This window comes from Cygnus olor, chromosome 1 (genome assembly GCF_009769625.2).
Source record: "Cygnus olor isolate bCygOlo1 chromosome 1, bCygOlo1.pri.v2, whole genome shotgun sequence".
NCBI classification, from domain to species: Eukaryota; Metazoa; Chordata; class Aves; order Anseriformes; family Anatidae; genus Cygnus; species Cygnus olor.
The window spans coordinates 137,670,735-137,682,093 of record NC_049169.1 but is presented as its reverse complement, the minus strand read 5'-3'; the positions used below and the strand labels follow the sequence as shown (position 1 = coordinate 137,682,093).

Sequence of the window (11,359 nt, the reverse complement as noted above, 5' to 3'; positions counted from 1 at the left end):
CAACGAAATCTGTTTAACAGTAAGAGTGAGGCAACAATTTCAAGCTGCTGTGACACTGTATGAATATCCATGGAATGTGTCAATAGCAAACAACTGAAGGGGAGGACAGACAAAAGCACTGAGTGCCCACAACAAATTAGTGCACATCACTGATCAAGTAACATTTATACAAAGGATTTAAAAAAATTGGTTCCTTCTACAAGAATTAACACACTCATTTTGGATCAAGTATGAACACCAAAACAGACTGCACTATTAAATAATCTTTTTATAATGAACGTCAATGAAAACACTGAAGTTTAAAAGGCCAAGCAAAGTTAAAGTCGGGGCAAACAAGAACTACACAGAGAAGAGAAGCAACTTGTTTCGGCATTAGTCTTCCTTATGCACCAATATGCTCGGCTTGTCCAATAAAACTACATTTGTAAGTAAGGGCTGAATCATGCGCTCAGTCAAGTCTCCTCGACAAGGCACAAAAACCCTAGCGCTGTCTATGAGCACACAAGCATTGCTGGCCAGGTATAAGTCATCTTCTTACCTCCCATAGCAAGGCAGGAATGCCTCTTTACATATGGGATGGAGATAGTGCGCCACGCCTCAACTTAGAGAGAACTACACCAGTTCTCTTAAAAAACAGTAGATTACTCTTCTCTAAAAGTCAAATATTGTTATTCTTCCAAGAAGGAATTATGCAACATCTGTAAATAAATATTTTAATCAATTTTAAAAACTATAGACTATTGAATAAATACAAAAGTTTCATCATCCCATACAAATGCATTTCTTTTAAAAGGTAGTCTAGTGATTAAATATTTTTTTTTAAGCACAAAACTGAGCTGACTTCCTGGAAACAAACCCCACTGAAACGTGTAGTGTGTAGCAGACCTGCTGCAGACTGTCCCTTCTCTTCTGCAAGTGTCGACCGCAACAGCTACTCAAAGTCCTCTTCATAGTCATATTCATCCAAGTCTACATCAGTCAGATGGGAAGGCATTTCAAAAAACGGTCTTTTTTCCATTTGATACTTCAGGACATTGGCCTTCTGATGGTCTACAGGATTCAGTTCAGCTTCGTACCTACATACAAATGGGCAAAAAAAAGAAAAGTTTAGATAAATTGTGAAGTACCCAAATGTCACAGCACTAACAAGGCACCTGCAGGAAGAACATCATTTCCAGTGTTTCATATTTTCAGGAAATAATCACATGCACCACAGTTTCTGTGGAAGTTACTTAAATTTGAGCTGGTTTACCAGCAAGTTCTGCATGTGACAGAAGAGTGAAAGACACAGCTATACTGGAAAGAAAATGCTCTAGTACGTAATGCTGTAGTGGACTACTCTTCAGTTAGACACTGTCAGATGCAAGATTTATGCATTTGACAGAAATCCTTCCAGTTCCTTTCAAGAAAGCAGAAATTAAGCTGGATTAGGGAAAACAATATGCCTGCAGTAGATGCAACAAAACAAAACATCAAAAGCATTAATAAAATGAGCATGAACACAAGGAAGTGATAGTAACCATGTATTAAAAGCACAGACTAGAAAGCAATTTGTTTAGTGAAAAATTACTGATAATCACCTGCTGGACATGAAAATGAACAGATGGATAATGATATGTTTTACTAAAGTCAGTGACAGCTGATATTGAAAAAGGATCTGCTTTGGCATTGTCTAGACAGAAGCAATGTCACAGAACGGTTTGGGTTGGAAGGAACCTTAAAGATTGCCCAGTTCCAACCCCCTGCCATGGGCAGGGACACCTCCCACCAGACCAGGTTGCCCAAAGCCCCATCCAGCCTGGCCTTGAACACCTCTGGGGATGGGGCATCCACAGCTTCTCTGGGCAGCCTGTGCCAGGGCCTCACCATCCTCTGAGTGAAGAATTTGTTCCTAATATCTAATCTAAATCTACCCTCTTCTAGTTTAAAGCCATTACCCCTTGTCCTATCAGTACATGCCCTGACAAAGAGTCCCTCCCCAGCTTTTCTGTAGGCCCCCTTTAGACACTAGAAGGCCGCTGTAAGGTCTCCCTGGAGCCTTCTCTTCTCCAGGCTGAACAACCCCAACTCCCTCAGCCTGTCTTCATAGGAGAGGTGCTCCAGCCCTCTGACAGTCTTTGTGGCCCTCCTCTGGGCTCATTCTAATACTTGCATGTCCTTCTGCTAGGAAAAACAGAGCTGAACGCAGTGCTCCAGGTGGGGCCTGAAAAGAGCAGAGTAGAGGGGGAGAATCACCTCCCTCACCCTGCTGTCCACATTTCTTTTGATGCAGCCCAGCATACGGGTGGCTTTCTGGGCTGTGAGTGCGCACTGCCAGCTCATGTCGAGCTTCTTGTCAACCAGCACCCCCAGGTTCTTCTCCTCAGGGCTGCTCTCAACCCATTCCCTGCCCAGCCTGTATTTGTGGTTGGGATTGCCCTGGCCCAGACACAAAACTGTATTCTATTCTTAGAATAACACACCGATTTTCCTGAAGGAGTATATTAACATGGTGAAACTGAACACCCCCCTCCTCCCCTCAAGTTTTAGGGTTATTACGATTCTGTTTTACGTAAGTTCCACAACACTGTCTGTAATACTTAATACTTGACTGTATAAACCTCTGAAGATGACATTGCCTATGCCATGGAGAAAATCTTCATGGAAATACCTGAAAAGGTAGATGTCCAAGAGCTGTTAGCAGTCTACTGAAGAGTGAAGTTTAAGGTGAATTTTTAAATAATCTGGAAGTTTGAAGGACATTTTGCATTTTAGTTAGTTTTGTTTATTTTATGCATAAAGCTATAGAACCATGGTTTCAGATACTCCTTGAATAAATTTGTAGGAAAGAACAAAAACAATCTGAGGTAAGCATACTTGCAGCGAATTTTGTGGCTTTCATCTTCACTAAGAGCAGACATCTTTGTCAAAAACATTTGACTTTTGCAACTTTGTGTCTCAGAATAGATGAAATGGGATTACCACTTCACAACAACAACAAGATTTTAAAACAGGAAGGTGAAGAGAGACAACTACCTACCATGACAGAAGTAAACAAACAGACCAGCAGCAGAGAAAAAAGGGTAAAACCACAATGTTGTAAAATGCTTCAGGAAGTGGTTTTAATTAAGATAAGATGTTCAGATTTAAGAGTATTCAAGTCTTTTCTAAAGCTATTCCTGTCCTGAGCCTGGTCTCTCAGGCTGACCTGCTGATACACTGATTTACTGTGCTGTATTAAGTCCACCAGTAATTTCATGTTTTGACTCTTGATGGTTCTAACTTAATAATTTTAGAACATTCTAAAAGGAGGACCAAAAATCTGAATCCTTCACTGGTTTATAAGAATCCCACTAGTTTTATCAGCTGATTTATCAATGAGTAACGCTTCACAGCCAGCAAGACTGTAGAAGCTATTCTTTCTTTTGATGCATCAAGTCTAAGCTATTACACTCTGCATTAGTGTCAGATGAGTGTCAAAAATGCAGATACATATTCTATACCTACCACAAGCTTAGCATAAATTAAGCTTTAGAGATGAAAAGATAAATGCACTGAAGGCTTAATATTGCCTAACTCACAGCACAAAGCTTCAGTAATTTTTTTGGCTAGTTAATTCTGTAATATTAATCACTTCTGGGGAGGCTTCCACAAGGAGTTAACAGTATGATGCCCTCAGTGTTGAAGAGGCTGGGTGACAACTCTTCCCCTCTTTCTTCCCTCATATGCTTTCTTTTAAGAAGTTTTTTGAACTTAGTTTCTTGAACTTAGTATGTTGAGAAGATTTTGCTTGCATGTTTTAGAACCATAGAATAGTTTGGTTGGAAAGGATCACCTAATTCCAACCCCCCTCCCAAGGGCAGGGACAACTTTTAGAACAGTTTCCTAAACATCAAGCTAGTAATTCTCTAAATCCTTGCCAAGAACTACAGACATTTTGAAAATGAATATTGCTGTCTGGCATAGAAGATGATCTTGTTTTTCTGATATAGGAAAAGCAGGAAAAGATGTTTTCTCTAGACAGGTCCCCCAACTTAAGGCCTAAAACAAGTTAAATTTGTTCTTTTTTTACTTATCTTTTTAAATAATGAAAAGGTGAATGGCAAATTCAGGATTTTGGAAGCTGAGCTTCAGTGCTCCCACCTGAAAACAAGATTTGAAAACCTGACTCCAAGTACAGCACGATTCCAAGAGGTTCTGGAAGTCGCCTAGCAAGTGTAAAGGAGTGATTCTGAAAGAGCAAAAATTTTCATATTTACTCTTACAGAACAGTTAGAAAATACTTTAAGCCAATATAATTTTTAGTTCAGAAATCAGTCTTTCCCCCATAAAGCTCTTAATGATGCTTTTCATTGACTCAACAAGCTAGAGAAACTAAGTGTTGTATCATGTTTAGCTGTGAAGCTGTTTAAAATCATCTTTCCTCTGAAAATTTGATTTAGGACCTTTTCTTTGACAAAACTCATGCGATCACAAACTCTCAAAGAATATTTCATTCTAGATACAAGGGAGGTTCTTCCTCGCTCACTGAGCACATGGCTAAACACAACCAACAGCAATGGTCTACAAAAATAGCATTAATAGTGGCAGTAATTGTGAGGCTCTGCATCAGTAAAAAGGACTTGTACCAGCTCTCCTGCTACATTCTTACCCATCATTCCACTGGTCACTTGCTGCCTCTTCTGCTACCAAGATATCATACTCTTCAGCAGCATACTTCTCCCAGTCAGACAACTCTTGACTTTCGCCTTCACCATCCTAAATAATCACATTGCAAGTTACACAAAACTGTATTAATCATTAAGCACGTAGCTAAAGAGACTTTTACAGCTTCAAACTCACCCGCAACATAGAAAATTGATCTTTCTGTTCGTGGTCGAGGTATTTTTCAATGTTGAAAAAAGTATCAAAAAACACGTTTGTCAACTTGCATCTCTTTAAATCATGCAGAGTAATTTTTCCTGTAAACAAGATTAAGAGGTAGGATAATTATAACTAAATATCTTTTTGCCAAAAACTTTTGAATAATATTCTTCTTTAAGTCATCATTATGCTCAAGATCATTTGCTACTGATACTCAATGCAATAGCAGAGGACTGAATAGATGAAATACCTACCTAGAAAAGTGTCCTTCAAAACAGACAAAACCTTTAAATATTTCAGATTTTTTCTTTGCTTTAGCTATCATCCTACTGAAGAACTTCCTATTGAAGTGAAATGCAGTCTACCATACTTAGATTTAAAGATCATTTAAGCCAGTTTTCCAAGTTTCCTAAAGAGACAGAAGCCTTCAGAGAGCTAGCCATTCCTTCCTAAGAAGTGTTTGGGTAGCGGATAGGAATCTCCTCTTTCAGCATCCCTTTGTCTTCCCTGAATGAAGGGGATTCCCCCTTTCGTTTTGCCTAAATTATTCTGCATTATACAAGCGAAGGTAATCCATCTCACTAAGCTCCTTCAACTCCTACTTGAAAAATAATTTCTATTTGACCCAAAAATTCCAGCATCTATTTTAGACCTGAGCATGTGACTGTGCTTCATGAGTGAATTTTCCATAAAGCAATTGGTCTTGTTTGTCCAGGCTGACCAGTATTTATTGTTTGAGTGGAAGGCAAAAAATTCAGAAGTATTTTGTTTTATAAAGTGATCCTTCAAAAGCCCAAAACAATGGATCTGCTAAGTGTTAGAAGTATTTGTCATGTTGCCGTATTTCAAGGCTGAATATTAAGCTTCTGCAGAAAGACTCAAAAATGCCAGACATACAAGGAAAGACAGATGGCTATCCTTAAAACTCTCCTTTATTAATTCACCTTATATATAGGCAGTCTTCTGTTGTCAAGGAGTAGTTAACTGCAGATGTTATGGAAGAGCTCAAAAGCCAGACTTACAACAGTATTTCCTCAGCATAGCATTCCATATTTAACAATGTATAACTCAAGGGCATCAGAGGGAAGCAGGGGTCTTTGAATCTGAATCCCATTTGGAAATGGTTGCCACACATCTGCCACCATCTGAAGAGCCCTCGTGTATTCTGCCTGGCTTACAGCTGATGCTCCAGAACAAATCCCCCATGGCACCTGTGTCATATCTGTCAGACTCGCACAGATGTCTGGTGTATCGGGTCATCTCAAGTGGCAGCATCTCTCCACAACCAAGCAACTGATTTGAGTCCTAGTTAAATTGGGAGCTTATATAAGTTAGACACCTATATTTGGTTTACTGATTTACTCTCCTGTTTCCATTTACTGCAATGGGAGCTTCAATACCTAATGCTCGTGCAGACACCCGCACTGTCTCTCAAAGACCAACAGGAACAGAATGAAATTGAAATCGCTAGATCTAGGTCTGTACAAATTCATGAATTTGGGTTTTGGTACACAAAGCATCCTTTAGTAAATTGTATCACAGTGCAGCTACATACATGAAGTTACTTTTTTGCTTCAAATCTACCAACTGAAGTATCAATTGCTGAGACTAGATTGTGTTAGGAAAATGGAAGAATCATTTCAGTAATCCATCTTTTTAGTAAAAACTGTGTGACATGGAAAACAATCAGCTCTTTACAAGTAGCTTTTCTTTTTGCTGTCCTAAATAACTCTTCTCTTGGTTGAGACCTTTCACAGCCTCCTTTCATCAAGTTCATCATATGGATCAGACACATCAACCTTGTTTCATTTCAAACGCAGAACTGAGACACCATCAAAAATGTCTGCCTTTCAGAAGCACAATATACAAGACTGGAGGGGACACCTTAAGTCTGGGATGTTACTGTAGGCAAGCATATAACAAATGCTTTCTTCAGAGCTTATTTCACTTCTTTAGTTCTCCCTGACCCCCCTTGCATTACACATGTGAATGTTGATGTAGGACTTCATTCCACTGATATCTAGGACTAGGCTTCCAGCCAAACATACTTATTACTTTTTTTTCCATTTCTAAAGGTAGATGATAAAATAGTGTTTATGATAATTTAGTGTTTTTACCTAGCAAATTCATTTCAACTTGGTTTAAATAACGTGAAACTTATTTCCTCTAAAACTAGTTTTGAGCTATTTCAGTTCCTTTGGCACGTGAAATTTATCTCCATAAACGATAAGTGTCTTTCTTTCAAGAAAGTTAAGTTTCCTGTATTTAAATATTCTTAATACTGGAAAGAAGGTGGGCAATAGGCAAGACTACATATTAATTTATACAGTAGCCATAATTTTATAGACAGTAAACAGAACCACCCTCTTATACACTATTGAAGTGATACTTGAAATTCAAGTAGGCAACTCAGTGCTTCACCTACAAAAGCACATAAGTGTGAGACACTAGCACAACATGTTTGGTAAACAAAAGAATAAGCATTCAACAATTTCCTTTTACCATAAAAAACAGACATTAGTATAAGGCTTAGAGGTTATTACTCCTATCAAACACTTCAAGTGTAAACATGCAAGTTCTACATTTATTGCAATGCAGACTCTGTACAATAATAGCAACTGGAGTGTAAGCCAAATCCTTTTACACACTGAAGTTCACGTTAAGAAGTCTAGCCATAATAAGGATTATTAGTGTTAACTATAGAGGAGCGTTCAGACATTAAATTCAGATGCAGATTGACCTCAGTTGTCCTGAGTTCAAGAAGTCCCTGGAGACTAACTCACTGCTGGTACAAGTTTTATTAAACTTGAGACAGTATCAGAAACAGCAGAGGTAGAGGCCATGAACATGCAGGATGTCACTCTTAACACTGCAGTAATATGTTTACTAAAGCATACAAAACACTTATAGTACTGAGCAGCACAGAACAGCAATAATGAAATTAGCATTACGCTCCATTATGATTTTTTTCTTTTTCAGGCATAAAATGTAAACTTGATTTTGATCAGCTAAAGATCATGTGTCAAATGCAGGAAGGTAGAATGTAGGCCTATTGAAGATTCAAATGAATGTAGAAAATGGCCAACAACTACGGATGGTTTAAAATTCAGCTACCTTTAAGACCATTATCATGAATTTCCTAATGGAAGTTTAGGCTTGTACCCTAGAAGGTCTGATAATAATGATCTATAGACACAAACACCATTTAAATACTGTTCCATCTGAAGGAATCTCATTTAATTGAGTACTGAATAGGTAAGCAGCAAGTCAGCAGAACAGTCAGGAGGCATTTATTGAGGGCATCACCTCAGTCAGCAGAAAGGATTCTATTTGAGACAAATTTGGGCTTGTAGCCATGTTTAAGACTTCATGGAATTTTAAGGCAGCATATTCAATTTTAGTGTGGAAATGAATGCCTGCCTGTTCTTGGAAGACTGTTCAATTAATAAACACTAATAGGCTTTCGAGACATGACCACCAAATAAAGGTTTATTCTTGGTATGACCAACTGATTGCTCTTAGGGGTACACTAACTCCTAACCCAGAGAAGCAGAAGTTAGAGAATAGAAAAGGATTTTATTACCTTCATATTGTGGCTTCACGAGATCCAGCATCTGGCACAAACAGTCTTCAAATGGCAAAGGTTCTATGGCCATGTTATCTAATTTTTGGCACTGCTCTTCATAAAAATACTCCAATTCATACATAGACAAAACACCATCCCCATCAAGATCCATGCAGCGAAACCAGTATTCAATGCTGAAAGTAAGTAATAACAAAGAACTGTTTACGCAAACAGTTAAGAATTTATGGTGCTTGTTTTAAAGGCTACGCTAGTTACAGATTCAAAACTAGACTTAAGACTACATTCCCTAATACCATAGGAAGTCATTAGACAAGGAACACCTATTGTGATAAAAGCTTCTGGTACTTGCCCTGCTACACAACATTATTTGCATTTGAGAACACTTTAATTGTGAGGGGTGAAAGAGGAAAGGACTAAAACATATAGCTTTACGTAAAAAAATAATCAAGGGAGCCAACGGAAAAATGAAATTGTGCATCAGAACCAAGTTCTTTTTTCAAATTGAAAAAAGCCAGTAATGCAATAAATCATGCAATAAATTTATGAATGTTCTACAGCTAGTGCTAACTGTATAGCTCCCCAAAGCCACTGGCATCAAGAAACACCTGTGGTTTCCTTTTATGTTCTTGTCAATAACATGCAACATATGAATAACAATACACAGTAAGCTTGTTAGAAACTATTGAAACAGATCTTTACATCAGCAACAACAGAGCAACACTTAGAAATAACAATGATTCAGCCAACTGGGCCAGTTTCCCCACTCATGGTTTTTAGAGTTTAGTCTCTCCCAAAGTTCTAGCTGAGCAACAGAGGTCCCCCCTTTTTAGGATTGGAAAACCAATAAAGCCAGTCTATTCCTGCTAAAACACATGCATTCTTACCTAGTTGGTGTCTTCTTGTCTTCTTCAGATATCAAAAACCAGACGAAGTCAGCATAGCTTATTTTTCCATCTTTTTGTGCTTTTCTACCTCTTGACAGCCAATGTGGGAAAAAATATAGAGAATTTATTTTAAAACAGATAGGTTTTACTAAAATTAAGGAATATTTTCCCTTGGTGCTATTAACTATATTTATCTCCCAAAAGATGGGGTGTTTGAAGTTTTTGAAGGTGACATGTCAGTGACTATAGTCACTCAGGATAAGGGAGCTTGTGAACTCTGTTTCTACTGCAATGGATATTTAAAGAGGAAGGTAGTAGCTGGACAGCACTCTGTCCAGAAGAACCAAAAGTTTTGGTTATCTTCATCAGCTGGAAGTAGTACTGGAATGCAAGTAAAATATTTTTTTCATTTCTATCTTAAGTGTATGTGACAAGAACATAATTATATCTGTTTCTACTCATACTACAGAACATAGCACCCAAATATATTCTGAAGACACAGTCAAGCCTCTCTAGCAAAAAAGTCAGGTAGGGAGTTAATAGGCATGTTATATTTCATTCCAAAAAAATCTTTTCCTGTTATCTTCATGATATCTAGAAAGATACAATGTATGCTTTGTCTTGCCCAAAAAACCCAAGATGGAATAAACTCTAGAGATATGCCTGCCAATTACTATGCCATTCATTTCAGCTTTTATGTTATTTCAGTTTATTAATAGCTTTCTAGCTGCACATATCAAACATTTATTTCTGTAAACTTGTTCATGCAAGTGTTCATTTTATAAGTAGTAGTTAAAAGGCCCAAATCCCTTTGAAAATTCTACAGGTTAGAGGGACAGAAAGACAATGCCAACATCTTTTCCTTCCTCATTCTCATCCTTGCTATGCCATACAATCGCAAATGGTGAGTGTTCATACGGATAAAGAAAGAACAGTAAAGATCTTGGATTGAGCCAGAGGTTCCATGAATACTCTCAAGTTTGATTAACAATATTAAGTACCGAAATTCATTGTTCTGTTTCAAATGAGGTCATTTTATTCTGGGAATAATCACACACAATTTAACCAGCAAGTATATAAATATTAGATTGGATTTAGATCAGTATACAAAATAATTACCTTGTTACTGCTCCTGAGAAGATCCTCTCTATCATTCTACTTGATATTGCTGTGAAAGAAGGGTTTAAAGTTGTGTCAGTTATGTACAAGTTTTTGCTTTGTACTGTCTAGTTGAAGAGTTTATTGGAAACCTCACATAAACACACCTGTAAGAAAGATCAACTCGAGTACTCATTAATCCCTTTGAGTCCTCTCAGAAAGGATGACTTAACAGTCTCCAGAGCAAAGCTAGAACCAAACAACCAGCTTTGAATTCAGACTTGACGCAGAAATAGTAGCATAACAGAAGTAATGAGTGGCTGATTAGTAAGATATCATTTACTAGTTCTATGACAAGTAAGTCATGTTTTCAAGTGCCATTACAGTTTGTGACCCTGCTTTTGGCAAAGGGCCAAAACAGAATTGTATATTAATGGATTATGAGCATACCTAGTTGATTTTGACATGGATCTATTTCTGACATGGTTGTGATTCATATTTTTATTTTGGAACAATTTCAGGGATTTTAGGTACATCTCAACTGACCACTACCCCTGTAAGGGACATGCAGAGCAACTTGAGGAATTTGTGGAAGGCACTCAAAGCAGCATACAACCCTATTCTCATAGAAGCAGAATTACTTCTGATTATTCTAGCTCTCAATTCCTTTTTCAACACTGTAGAAATACTGATAATTCAACCAAGTGGTTAACCATTCAAACTGCTCATCTGTTTTATATACTTTAGAAGATGCCACCAACACATTATTTTAGTAGGAATATTGGCCCCTATTAACATCTATCCCCAGAACTGTAGGATTGCCAATTTGTTTCAAACATACGCTATCTTCCTATCTACTCTTAAAACACTGAAGTTGCTCAACAATACCTAAATACTTCAATACTTTTTCTTTCCATGTGTTTGATCTAATTTTAAACCAGTGACAATA

General features: G+C 37.7%; 1 protein-coding gene across 8 annotated transcripts in view; it reads right to left on the bottom strand.

Annotated features, from left to right (window-relative positions):
* PPP2R3B (protein phosphatase 2 regulatory subunit B''beta) overlaps window positions 1-11,359 on the bottom strand; it is a 51,530-nt gene continuing 40,171 nt past the window's right edge. For 5 of the 8 annotated variants that reach the window (XM_040534952.1, XM_040534933.1, XM_040534943.1 and 2 more), the window contains 6 exons: window positions 10,432-10,480; window positions 9,313-9,402; window positions 8,426-8,601; window positions 4,822-4,940; window positions 4,631-4,737; window positions 1-1,076 (listed from right to left, as the gene is read on the bottom strand). In XM_040534952.1, coding sequence (XP_040390886.1) covers window positions 932-1,076; window positions 4,631-4,737; window positions 4,822-4,940; window positions 8,426-8,601; window positions 9,313-9,402; window positions 10,432-10,480 — 686 coding nt within the window. In that variant the 3' untranslated portion in view covers window positions 1-931. Of the gene's footprint in view, window positions 1,077-4,122; window positions 4,211-4,630; window positions 4,738-4,821; window positions 4,941-8,425; window positions 8,602-9,312; window positions 9,403-10,431; window positions 10,481-11,359 lie in introns of all 8 variants that reach the window. The other 3 variants (XM_040534958.1, XM_040534993.1, XM_040534985.1) reach the window with 1 other exon arrangement.